At 44.3% G+C, this 13772-nt stretch overlaps 1 protein-coding gene and 1 long non-coding RNA gene across 2 annotated transcripts in view; one reads left to right on the top strand and one right to left on the bottom strand.

Annotated features, from left to right (window-relative positions):
- LOC112816089 (kinesin-like protein KIF6) overlaps nucleotides 1-13772 on the top strand; it is a 93347-nt gene that overhangs the window by 48965 nt on the left and 30610 nt on the right. The window contains exon 4 of the mRNA XM_025862452.2: nucleotides 11195-11218. Within this exon, the coding sequence (XP_025718237.1) occupies nucleotides 11195-11218 (24 nt within the window). The remainder of the gene's footprint in view (nucleotides 1-11194; nucleotides 11219-13772) is intronic.
- LOC141371167 (uncharacterized) overlaps nucleotides 11484-13772 on the bottom strand; it is a 10789-nt gene continuing 8500 nt past the window's right edge. Inside the window, exon 3 of the long non-coding RNA XR_012375905.1 lies at nucleotides 11484-12257. This is a non-coding gene — a long non-coding RNA (uncharacterized lncRNA). The remainder of the gene's footprint in view (nucleotides 12258-13772) is intronic.

Raw genomic sequence — 13772 nt, forward strand, 5'->3', positions numbered from 1 at the left:
TCCTGAGTACTAAAAGAGTCTGACAGTAAGCTGGAACTCCTTATCGCCCCCAGCCCTGGCAATGGGACTTAGACCATGGCCATTTTCAGTCGACACACAGGACGGATGATTGTCACTGTGTGGCCGGTACCCAAGCACAATTGTCAGCATGCTGTAGGAATATCCCATTTCCTCTCAAAGAAGCAAATTGCAGTGGTTTTTAAATTTTAACTTCTTTCTATAAATATACAGAAATAGACTTCTACATAAATCATAAATCATTCATACCATTTTTTTTTCATCTTGCTTGGCTTCTACCTCTCTGACCCAATTCATCCTCCACCCTTAGGTAACTCATCGTAACAGCTTTATGGGGATCCAGTCACGATACTCCATGCTCAGGGGTGCCTGGGTATCTCAATAGGCTAAGTGTCCCATTGAGCACCTGACTCTTGATTTCGGCTCAGGTCATGATCTCAGGATCGTGAGATCAAGCCCCAAGTCAGGCTCCATGCTTAGTGTGGAACCTGCTTAAGATTCACTCTCTCCCTCTGCCTCAACCCCCAACTTGTGCACTCTCTCTTAAAAATTAATTAATGAATTAATTAATTAAAAATAAAATTACCTCCATGTTCATATGGCCATATACATGTGTGTGTGTGCCATGCACACACATAGTTCTATACACACGTATATAAGGCTCTTGTCATTGTTTGATCAAACACAGGATCATTTACGCCCTTTTTTCCCCATTGTCTTCTTTGCTTCCTTTTTCTCCTTTCCTGCTCTACTGAATTATTAAAATTTTGACATAATTTCCCTGCAGTCCTCCCCACTGCCTTTTTTCTGATCCTCTATTGATTTGGTTGTTATAGTATGTATTTATTCTTCTAGAGTAACTATAACAATGTCTGTAGTTATTGCAAATATACCCTCTACCCACCCACCTCCAGGGCTGTAGCTTGAACATCTCCTCACCTTATCTCTATCTTGTTATTATGGCTTCAAGTTTTAGTTTTCATACACACATACATACACACACACACACACACACACACACACACACTCACACACAGAGTTTTTATGGTCAGTAGTTAAGTATTCTTACCTACTCCTTTTTATGCTCATCACTGTTTCTTTTTCCCACATATTTCTCTGTGTTAATTTTTCTTCTTGCTGATCATGATAATAACTTTTTACACTTATATGGTTCTTATATCCCAGGCATTCTTCTAAGCACATTACATAGGTGACCTAATTCAGTCCTCACAGCAGATACTAGTACTAACCCTGTTTCGTAGATGAGAAACTGAGGTGCAGGGCCATTCACTAGCTTGCACAATGGTGCACAGTAGGTAGCCCAGCTGGTCTGCAAATTAGGGCACCTGGCTCCGGAGTCCATATACTGAACATCCGTGTACTGAACATCTCAGTTGACTGCTTTCTGGGGAGTGGTAATCTGTGGGTGGTAAATGCTCTTAGTCCTCTTATGACAGAAAATGTCTTGATTGTGCCCTCATCTATGAATGAAAGTTGGACTAGGTATAAAATTCAGGTTGACAGTTACTTCCCTGCATTGTCCGAGCACCCATTGCTATGGCTGAGATGTGGGCTGCTGTCTAAGGAGTTCTGTTACAGGTCCCCTGGCAGCTGGGGACAGGGGCTCTTCTTCCCTGAAGATCTGCAGTTGTCCACTGCAACGTGTCCAGGTGTGGATTTGTCTTTCTTTGCACTGCTGCATGCCCAGAGTGCACTGGCAACCCAATGGCTTACATCTTTCTGGAAAAGCACGCCTGCTGTCTTCTCCAATACTGCTTCTTCAGCATGCCTACTTCCTTTCTTCTAGAACTCTTTTTTTTTCCTAATATTTATTCATTTATTTATTTATTTGAATGAGAGAGAGCAAGAACAAGTGGGCTTCAGAGAGAGAGGGAGAAGCAGACTCCCACTGAGCAGGGAAGCCTGACTCCGGGCTCGATCCCAGGACCCTGAGATCATGACCTGAGCTGAAGGCAGACGCTTAACCGACTCAGCCACCCAGGTGCCCCCCCACTTTCTTCTAGAACTCTTGTCAGACATGTGATGAAGCCTCTCAGTCTCCCTCTGGGACTTCTAACTGCCTTTTCCCATTTTCTGTCTTGCTCTCTGTTGCATGTTTGGGGTGGGTGTGGTGTGACTTTTTCCATAGTATCTTTCCAATCACTAATTCACCTTTAAAATATGTCCAGTCTAGGGGCATCTGGGTGGCTCAGTTGGTTAAGCATCCGACTCTTGGTTTCAGCTCAGATCATGATCTCAGGGTCGTGAGATGGAGCCCTACATAGGGCTCCGCACTCAGCATGGAGCCTGCTTGAGATTCTTTCCCCCCTTTCTCTCTGCCCCTTCCCCCACTAGAGCTCTAAATAAATAAATAAATAAATAAATAAATAAATAAATAAATATCTTTTTAAAAAATATGTCCAGTCTGGGGTTTATTCCCTTATTCCCTCTATTGTTCTTGGTTATTTGTGTCAATGACTCTACTTTTCATTTCAAAACATCTTTCCTATCCACCTATTATTCTTGTTTCATTCTTATTCATACCTAGTTGCTCTATGATTTCTTGTTCCTTTTAAAGAAAACGTAAACCGTCATTAATCTCTTTGCGTATTCTCATCATACTTACTTTGAAGTCTGTCTCGGGAGCCTAGAGTGGTACGATCATTATGGAGGCGGCACCTCAAATTAATACAGATCTGCTGAGACCCAGCAGGGTTATCTCTCACAGACCTGTAAGACTTCATGTTCCAGCATGGCTGTCACAACGCTACTGGTGTTAGTGGGAGTGGGAAGCGATCCAGTTGTCCTACCCTCGGGGAAGGGAAGTAAAAGGTTGGGGTACACACTATGCAATGTATGCAATAGTTAGAAACTGAGGACTAGATGCACATACAGCAAAATGGAGAGATGTCAAAAACACAGTGCTAGCAAGGAAATAGGAAACAGAATGCAATCTGTAGCACAGTATTTCTTTCATCACTTAAAAATTGCACAGAAAACTTTAACATGAAATGTAAGAATATATGTGATAAAAGAGTGTATATCAAACCAATCAGAAGGGCCACCTAGTAGAGGCATAAGGGAAGGGGAAGTAGAGATGGGGCATAAGGCATGGGGATAAACACACACACACATACATACACACACACACACACACACACACACACACTCACTCACACATACATGCAGGGCTTTATCCATACTGACAAGGATAATGTTCTGTTAACTAAAGAATAAGACTAATTCAACCCTTTGTGAGTCTGCATCAATAAATGTCTCTATCTATCTATCCAGAAAATTACTTTTGTCTCTAATGAATTCATGTTCCAGCTATTAATTTTACTATCTTTTTTTAGTATTAGATTTAATCATACATTTTGGCATTTTGTGGCCAGGTCCATTTTTAATGAAACACATTTTATTCCTTTCTCTTTCCCTCTGTCCGTTTCTGCTCATCCCTCTCTATTTGGCAGACCCTCCAGGCCCCCCATATGGAAGACAATGGAGTGACTGCTCCATGGCGATATTGGGATGTGGCCCATCTTGGCAGAGCCTCAGGGGGCAGCTTGATGTGGCAACTGAGAGTAGCTGCGTGTGAAACCTTCTTCCTCCTTGGGCTTGCAGTAGGACATGAACCGTAGCCCTTGGCAACATCTAGCAGCACTTTTTTTCCTCAGTCCCCCTTCAGTTACAGGTGGGGTGGCAGGGCCTCTCACCCCACCCTGCAGCTTCAGACCGTGTCTTGCTTGCATGGTGCACTTTTAGTCACCTTCCTGCTTCCCGACCTGGAGCCCTGCCAGCTGAAAACTTGGGTTCCCCCGACCAGTCTTCATTTTTGTCCCACTTCAGGTCTTCAGAAATCTGTCTTGAAAGCTAATCTAGCAAAGTCTCCTTAATATTCTCTTGTTTTATTTTATTCACCATTGCTATGGTGGGAAGAGGTAGGTCCTGCCTCAATCGATTTTCAAATTATCCAAACAAGTTTAGATACAACCTGATCAAAGAGATATTAGCAAGGAGATGAATATGCCTGATTTTAAGACTTCAAAGGATTTACATACTCCTGTTTGTTGGAAATTCATCTAAGCATTACACACATAATTTATGCTGGGCCCATTAATTTTACAAATACCCTTACAAATGGTCTTTGGGGAGTCTAACCTTTCAGTAATCACAGTCCTCTGTGTTAGAGTACAAAGAAACTGGCATCCCACATCACAGCTGAAATCCACACTCTGAATTCAGACCCACTAACTAGACTTTCCCTTCAAAGAGGCCCCTCTGGCAGGCGATACAATTCTGTGTCCTCTCCCCACACCCCAATCCTGCTACTGAAGTTTACTTTAATTTGATTTTACTGAGATGCTATAGTAGTAGAGTCAAATAGAAGAACAGATTTTCACTGGGGTCCAGAGCCCTTAGTAATGACCTTGGACCCTAGACTCTAGTCTTCCCCCAGCCCTACTCCTCCATTCAAGCCCTCCCTTCCAACCCCCACCCCAAACCAGTATATGCCTGGCCTTGTCCACCATTGTTGCCCCCACCATCATCATTGACTGCAGTGTCTTCCCCACCCTCACCTTAACACCTCTGCTCCCTTCAGAATCCACCCAAGGCTCACCATTAGTGATGATGCCTTTCCTAATGCCGCTTACCCACCTTTCCTCCTCTAAGCTTAAGTCTACCATAGATTTGACATTTAACCACTCGCCCTTCAGACCTGTCATCTTCTGAATATAGTATCCTTTCCATAGGTCTGAAAGTGCCTTCATGCCTAAAACTAGTCTGGTGTATCACATATGTTGACATGTTATCTCTTATCCTCCCAAACGTCTTGAGAGATGGTAAAATGGATATTATCCCAGTTATTTTACTATGACCCATTTTTCAAAGGATAAAATGGAGGCTCAGAGATGTTAAGTAACCTGCCCTACTAGAAGTAGCAGAGTTGGGATTTGAACTTAAAATCTGTAGACCTACAAGTCTGCAATTATCTTCTAGTTTAACCAAAATGGCAAAGAGGCTTGCTTCATCTTGAGGTCAACCCCCAATGAATGGTTATAGCTGCCCAACGTGCTGTGTTGAAGAGCCCAACCCAGGCTCAACAGGAATACAAATCATCCATGAGGGAAGAGCAAGGTCTGTCATGGGTCCAGCTCTTAAAAGGAAGAATATGCTGGCACCCTGTTTGTGGTCCTCTGTATCAGGCTAGCTTTCTTGAACTAGAAGAGACTTCTTAACTAGTCTGTATATTCTAGCCTAGCACTTAACATGGTGCTCAACATACAGTGCATGAGCGAGAAATATTTACTCCCTGGTAGTGATGTCAGCATCCTCAGTAAGGCACCGCATCACAGAAGTTGCGCAAGCAGCCCACAGATGGCCATAATCTTGTGGGGGGAGGGCGCAGCGTCAAAAGTGAAGCACTCTGCTCTGGATCAGCTAAGCAGCTTTCCCTTGGTCAACAACTCCAAACTGCCAGGCATGCAAAATAAAATGTGAAGCTTAAAGAAAATTGTTGTATCCAAAAGACTATCATTGTAAAAAAATAAGTGTTGCTTCTGCATGATGATAATATTTTTCATATGAACTACTTGGTACAGAAAAACTCTATACCACACCACCCCGCATGTGGCGGTTAGGAAGGTCATGCGTCTCCGCTGGAGCTCCTCAGGGGTGGTTGTGGGTTCCAAGTACCCCTGCGCCCCCTACTAACACCCCCATTCTGGCAATCAATGAATCAGAAAGGGAGAGAAGGTGTTTCTGGCATGCACTGTTGTAAGTTACTGGAGACAGAATTACTAATTACCACCATTCACCTACAAGCGGAGCCTCCCCCATCCCTCTGTGCACCGGCTGCCCTCCCTGACCATCTCTTGCCTCAGGCTGGGAGTTCTCTGTTTCCGTTTCATCTCTTTTCCATACCTCAGGATGGGGATGTGTCCAGGAACCCAGGCCAAAACCAGCAAATTTATCACCATGCTAATGACAGCAAGCCGCATGCTGAGTGAATTCTGCTTTCCCTCTCAACTCTTTCTTTTGCCAAAACCTGTGGAACTGCAAGATCCAGCCGATTGCAGAGACCGTTATCTTCACATGAAGAATGACTCTGTTAGAAAATGCAATTAGGTATCAGCTATAAGGCTATTTTTAGATGCTTGTTTGGGAACATCTCAGAAACAAAAATCGCCATGTGGTGGCAACATTAGCCGAGTCACCCAAACTGAACATCCATACACACATTAAACCTGCCTCTTTCAATATGAGCATTATAAAGACCCACCTGCGGTCCCCTCAGGATGGCTCATTGTTCTGGGAGTAGGTATTTCTGTTTGTGGAGTCTATAGAACCGGCAGTCCTGGGGCAAATCCCCCTCTTTATTTACACGAGCAGCTCTTCCCAGGCTGGGGGCCGTGGAGAATCTAACCCTGCTTCCCCAAGGTTTGGAGAAGGGACCCTGGTCTGTCATTCCACTGGGAGCAGGAGAAATCATGCCATACGAGACTGAACAACTACGGGGGTGAGGCGTGAGGGTGGGAGGCACGTAGGTGAGGAGACCTCTTGTTGGGGAGGCCCATGGTCAGGAAGACAAGCTGTCGGGAGCCTCATTGGGAGACAGTTTTCCCAAGGAGGAATGCAGCCCAGTGTGTCCTCCGAAGGAGCAAGTCCCCATCCGGTCTCAGCCGGAAGGAGGCCCAGAAGAGGCTGGTGGTGGAAGGCGCCTATGCCAGATCCCCAGGACCCAGGCACCACGGTGGCATTGGCTGTTCCTGCTCTGCTTCTTTACAATTCAATTCAGCGGTGTTGGACATAGACTGGAACCTCAGCCCAGCACCACCCCTGGACCCCCATCTTCTTTACTCTGCCCGTGTAGACAATAAAGGTCATATTGCTCAGAGAGGGGACAAGATCCCATCTGTGGCTGTGGCTGGCCTGGGTTTCAGGTCATTTTTTTGTTGGTGCCAGTCTGGTCCAATTCTCACTCTTGGGCCACATTTCCACTTCTCCACCTCTCCCCCCGCCCAACACATTCCCTAAATTCTTACCCTCCCCCACTTGGAATTAGGTTGCAGTCACTGCTTATGCCCAATCCCTGGCTTCCTCTCTGCACATAGTCTTCTCCCGTGGGGACACATGGAAGGCAAGGCTCAGACTTGCACTCTGGCAGGAGCTGAAGGAACTGGTGACATTTAACACAGAGAGGACAAGTCCAGGTGGAGACATGGCATCCTTAGATCCTCACTGCCAATGAGAGAGGATCCTTCTCCTATGCTGTTCCAGAGAACTGACCAGGTCCAAATCTGGAAGTTAAGGGAAGCAGGTGTCAACATCACATCAGTAACTCCTTTTATACAACTTAATCAGTGGAACAGCCTGGATACATACAAGTCATACAAATAGCAGGGACTCCTGAATGGGGTAGGACGTTAAAGTGAATGACCTCTGCCGTCCCTCCCAGTCATAGCATGCTATAGAGGTGCCCTAGAACTTTCTGTGAGTGACGGGTGTCCTCTGACTGCTTCATTGTCTACTCATTTTTCGAAAACTCAGTTCAGCCATTGTCTTTGAGGTGTCAAATGCACTTTATGTGAAGAAAGGAATACATTAGACAAGGGAGCGGTGAAGTTCCCAGGCTCTCTCGGGGTCCCCAGGGGCCCGATCGCATCTCCCGAATGGGACACGTGATGCAGACAGCAATGACATTTTAACAAGTGTGCTGAGCCCTTGGATATAAACAAACCTCGGGGGCGGAGTTCTTCACCCCTCCTTCCAGCATGAAATCATAGAAGTATAGTAGCAATAGAGGAACCCTGGAGGTCACTTCACCCCAAGTCCTCCCCAGGGCAGGAGTTCTCACTCTCACGCCCCGAAGACTATCACCCAGCCTCTTCTCAAACACTGTCAGGAAGGGACTCACTGCTCTGCCGGGAAATGTAGTCCAGGTTGAGGCAACTTAATCCATGTTGACACAGTCTTCATTGTGAATTGTTTCCTCCCTCTTACTGAGCCCCTAGTCTGTCTTTATTCAACTTGACCTCTGCCCTCAGGGAGAGGACCAAGATAAATCTGTTCTGCCATTCAAATGACAACGTTTGGATTTTTTTTAATTTTTTTAAAGATTTTATTTATTTATTTGAGAGAGGGAAAGAAAGCATGAGTGGAGTGGTGGGGCAGAGGGAGAGGAGAAGCAAACTTCCCGCTGAGCAGGGAACCCGATGAGGGCTCGATCCCAGCACCCCAGGATCGTGACCTGAGCCAAAGGCAGATGCTTAACTAACTGAGCAACCCAGGCGCCCTGACAACATTCAGATTTTTAAAGACAGTGATTATCTCTGAGCTTCTTCTCCCTCCAAGTCTTTCCTTCTCCATCTAAACATCTCAGATCACCTCAAATATTTCTCATATGGCATGGTTTTAGATCCCTCACCATTTTCTATAAATATTTTCTATTTTACTAACATTCCTTATGAAGAGTAACTCCCAGAACAAATGCCAACTGTGGTCTGACCACTACAGCGTACATATGCAGAGTTCACCACCATCACCTCCCTTCAACTACACACTATACCTTTATTAATGCAACCTAGAATAATATATGTTTCATAGTAAATGATCAACTGTTGTGTTCATATTAAGGTTATCCTTAACTAAAACCATGTTTTTTCCTTGACAGTTTCATACAGCTTAAAAGAAAAAAAGTAGATTTAAAAGTGGCCCTGTAGCTGCAAGGCTGGTTCAACATCCACAAATCAATCAATGTGATACAACACATTAACAAAAGAAAGAGCAAGAATCATATGATCCTCTCAATAGATGCAGAAAAAGCATTTGACAAAGTACAACATCCTTTCTTGATCAAAACTCTTCAGAGTATAGGGATAGAGGGTACATACCTCAATATCATAAAAGCCATCTATGAAAAACCTACAGCGAGTATCATTCTCAATGGGGAAAGGCTGAGAGCCTTTCCCCTAAGGTCAGGAACGCGGCAGGGATGTCCACTCTCACCACTGCTATTCAACATAGTATTAGAAGTCCTAGCCACAGCAATCAGACAAAAAAAAGAAATCAAAGGCATCCAAATCGGCAAAGAGGAAGTCAAACTCTCACTCTTTGCAGATGATATGATACTGTATGTGGAAAACCCAAACGACTCCACCCCCAAACTGCTAGAACTCATACAGGAATTCAGTAAAGTATCAGGATATAAAATCAATGCACAGAAATCAGTGGCATTCCTATACACCAACAACAAGACAGAAGAGAGACAAATCAAGGAGTCTATCCCATTTACAATTGCACCCAAAACCATTAGATACCTAGGAATAAATCTAACCAAAGAGGCAAAGGATCTGTACTCAGAAAACTATAAAATACTCATGAAAGAAATTGAAGAAGACACAAAGAAATGGAAAAACGTTCCATGCTCATGGATTGGGAGAATCAACATTGTGAAGATGTCAATGCTACCTAGAGCAATCTACACATTCAATGCAATCCCCATCAAAATACCATCCACTTTTTTCAAAGAAATGGAACAAATAATCTTAAAATTTGTATGGAACCAGAAGAGACCCCGAATAGCCAGAGGAATACTGAAAAAGAAAAGCAAAGCTGGCGGCATCACAATTCCGGACTTCCAGCTCTATTACAAAGCTGTCATCATCAAGACAGTTTGGTACTGGCACAAAAACAGACACATAGATCAATGGAACAGAATCGAGAGCCCAGAAATGGACCCTCAACTCTATGGTCAACTTATTTTTGACAAAGCAGGAAAGAATGTCCAATGGCAAAAAGACAGTCTCTTCAACAAATGGTGTTGGGAAAATTGGACAGCCACATGCAGAAGAATGAAACTGGACCATTTCCTTACACCACACACAAGAATAGACTCCAAATGGTTGAAAGACCTAAACGTGAGACAGGAGTCCATCCAAATCCTAAAGGAGAACACAGGTAGCAACCTTTTCGACCTTAGCCGCAGCAACTTCTTCCTAGAAACATCGCCAAAGGCACGGGAAGCCAGGGCAAAAATGAACTATTGGGATTTCATCAAGATAAAAAGCTTTTGCACAGCAAAAGAAACAGTCCACAAAACCAAAAGACAACCGACAGAATGGGAGAAAATATTTGCAAACGACATATCAGATAAAGGGCTAGTATCCAAAATCTATAAAGAACTTATCAAACTCAACACCCAAAGAACAAATAATCCAATCAAGAAATGGGCAGAAGACATGAACAGACATTTCTCCAAAGAAGACATCCAAATGGCCAACAGGCACATGAAAAAGTGTTCAACATCGCTCGGCATCAGAGAAATCCAAATCAAAACCTCAATGAGATACCACCTCACACCCGTCAGAATGGCTAAAATTAACAAGTCAGGGAACAACAGATGTTGGCGGGGATGTGGAGAAAGGGGAACCCTTCTACACTGTTGGTGGGAATGCAAGCTGGTGCAACCACTCTGGAAAACAGTATGGAGGTTCCTCAAACAGTTGAAATTAGAGCTACCGTTCGATCCAGCAATTGCACTACTGGGTATTTACCCCAAAGATACAAATGTAAGGACCCGAAGGGGTACGTGTACCCCAATGTTTATAGCAGCAATGTCCACAATAGCCAAACTGTGGAAAGAGCCAAGATGCCCATCGACAGATGAATGGATAAAGAAGAGGTGGTATATATACACAATGGAATATTATGCAGCCATCAAAAGGAATGAGATCTTGCCATTTGCAACGACGTGGATGGAACTGGAGGGGGTTATGCTGAGTGAAATAAGTCAATCAGAGAAAGACATGTATCACATGACCTCACTGATATGAGGAATTCTTAATCTCAGGAAACAAACTGAGTGTTACTGGAGTGGGGGTGGGGTGGGAGGGATGGGATGGCTGGGTGATAGACATTGGGGAGGGTATGTGCTACGGTGAGCGCTGTGAATTGTGCAAGACTGTTGAATCACAGATCCGTACTTCTGAAACAAATAACGCAACATATTTTAAGAAAAAAGGAAAAGAAGAAGATAACAGGAGAGGAAGAAAAGGGGAGTATGTCAGAGGGGGAGACGAACCATGAGAGATGATGGACTCTGAAAAACAAACTGAGGGTTCTAGAGGGTAGGGGGGTGGGGGGATGGGTTAGCCTGGTGATGGGTATTGAGGAGGGCACGTTTTGCATGGTGCACTGGGTGTTATGAACAAACAATGAATCATGGAACACTGCATCATAAACTAATGATGTAATATATGGTGATTAACATAACAATAAAAAATTAAAAAAAAAAAATCTCAGAAACACAATGATGATTGCAAGAAAGAAAATTGCTGAAGGATATATGTGGAATGATGCCATTTATGTATATTGTAAAACTGGTGATATCGTGTATTGGGGGAGGGGAATGGGAGCTTTGTGTTATGGTGCAAGATAACATCAAGTACAGAAAAATGCATAAAACATATGTACAGATGTACAGTCCAACAAATACTTACAAACAGAACCCCTCTGCCACCTCCTCTTAGGTCAAGAAATAGCTAAGTAATGAAGTAATTTTAAGGGATATTAGAGATACAGGGTCAGAGTGTGCCAGCAAGAAGGGAAGGTCTACAGCACCATCAAGACAGTGTCATCTTTGGGGGGCAGGGATAGTGGTTGGGGGTGAGTACTAAGCAGGTCTCCCCCAGCTCTGCAATATTCTCATTCAAACACACGTGCACACACTGGGAAGCACCTATGGCGTACTATGGAGTTTTTCAAAATACGGAGGTGCTATGTGGGTGTTATTTATATCACTTACTAAACTTTTTTATGTTTGAAATGGTTTATAATAATTTCCAGAACTTGATGAAGGATTACATTCCAAGGGTTCAGAGATCAGATAAAAATTACTGTTAAGTGGAATCCCCATGATAGCAGTGGTCGTAAAAACCAAATCCCAATTCAATTCTGATTAACTTTCATTTCCTCACTACTGTTTGTGTCAGGAGCATTTCACTTAAAGATGGGAACAAAAAATTTACCACTTCTCATTTCCTTTTCTAGGTGCCTTGTGTCCTCTAGGAGGGACCTCATAGCTAAAGAGGGTGTGCTGGACATACTGAGCAATGCAGGGGAAGTGCTTGTTAGCCCACCTTTTGTTGTTCTTCCACCATCTCTGTAAGTCCTTGCAGTAGAGACAGTTCGGCCTCTGCACTGGGTGGAAATTGGACAGCTCAGTAACTCAGTTGCTCCTTCATTGTTAATTACAAACAAAACAAACAAGAACCAAAAAACATTGGTCATTTTATATTGTAACTACAGTCTCAACAATTCAAATTTCACTCAAAGCTAAGACTTCTATCCTTTTCCCCAGCTAAGGCTAACCGCCTGGAGGAAAGGAATACAATCAGCTCCTTCTCTTTCTAAGACACTTCCTCCCTCAGTCTGCTGAGCTCAATTTTCCCTGACTCCAAGAAGGAGTTGAAGAGAAGGAGAAAAGGCAGTTGGTAAAGGTGTTACTTGACTGGTACTTTGTAACATGGCTTTGTGCTCTTTGGGCCCCGCAGATGTTTCAAGCTGACTCTTCCTCACTTGGGGTACTTTCATGGGTTCCTGGAGGTCCCTTGATCTGATGGAATGTATCTTATTGGACAATTGCTTACCCACTTTGAGCCTTTCTGGGTCAGGTTCCAAACACAAAGCAGATTACTGAAATCAATAATCAAATTAGGTGGGGCGCCTGGGTGGCTCAGTCCAGGCATCTGACCCTTGATTTTAGCTCAGGTCATAATCTCAGAGTCATGAGATCGAGCCCACATAGGGCTCTGTGCTGAAGTGGAGCGGCTTAATATTCTCTCCTTCTGTCCCTTCCCCCTACTTGTGCCCTCTCTCAAAAAAAAAAAAAAAAAAATCAGGTATGGTAAAGAGAGTTAAATATAAGCCTATTTACAAAGCTGTTAGCAGAATTCAGGGAAACGCAGAGGTTGTAACAACAGCAGGGTAGGAAGCATTGCTGCCCCTAGACCTGAGGGGGCAAGAAGAGTGAGCAGTTACCTGAACCTGAAGACATAAAGGGCTGTGCAGAAAGACTCAGGCCATCTGATAGGAGCTATGACCTCCAGTCAAGCAGTGCATCCAGCTCATGGCACCTCAGCCCCTCTCCCCTCCCGTGCCTCCAGTCACTTGCCCATGCTCACCGTTGGCTGAGCCCAGACAGAAGGCAAGGGGTAAGGAAGCCCACTGTTCCACCAGGCAGCTTCCCAGGACAAGTAGCAGAAGAGTAGAAGGTGGTGTAGGGGGAACTTAGGGGAGAAAAATAGATAGGTGCAGGGCTCAGCCCACAGGCATCCTGTGGTCCACTGCCAAGTTTCTTTCTACTTATGTCCCATTGCCCTTCTGGATGGCCCTATTAAAAAAGGATCTGAGTTTTTTGCAGTGAAAAAAAAGGATCTGAGGTTTAAGTGTGTGCTAGAGGGAGTAAGTGGTGTGCAGAGCCAGCTCATACTGGCTCGTGAGAGCTGACCATGTGCATCTCTTCCCAGCTCTGAATTCAGGAACATCATGTTGGCAGCTTGAAATCAGCCATGATGGAAGTAGGTACACCCCACATTGTTTCCACAGGAGCACAGCAGCGAACTCTCTGGTCTTGCTCCCAGCACTTCAGCCCGTGCCCTGCTAGAGAGTTCTTGAATGGGAATCAGATTTCTGTCCACTGTGCATACACACACACACACACACACACACACACACACACACACACACACACA

The sequence above is a fragment of the Callorhinus ursinus genome, unplaced genomic scaffold (genome assembly GCF_003265705.2).
Source record: "Callorhinus ursinus isolate GAN/ISIS: 27379988/994484 unplaced genomic scaffold, GSC_fseal_2.0 scaffold59, whole genome shotgun sequence".
NCBI lineage: Eukaryota > Metazoa > Chordata > Mammalia > Carnivora > Otariidae > Callorhinus > Callorhinus ursinus.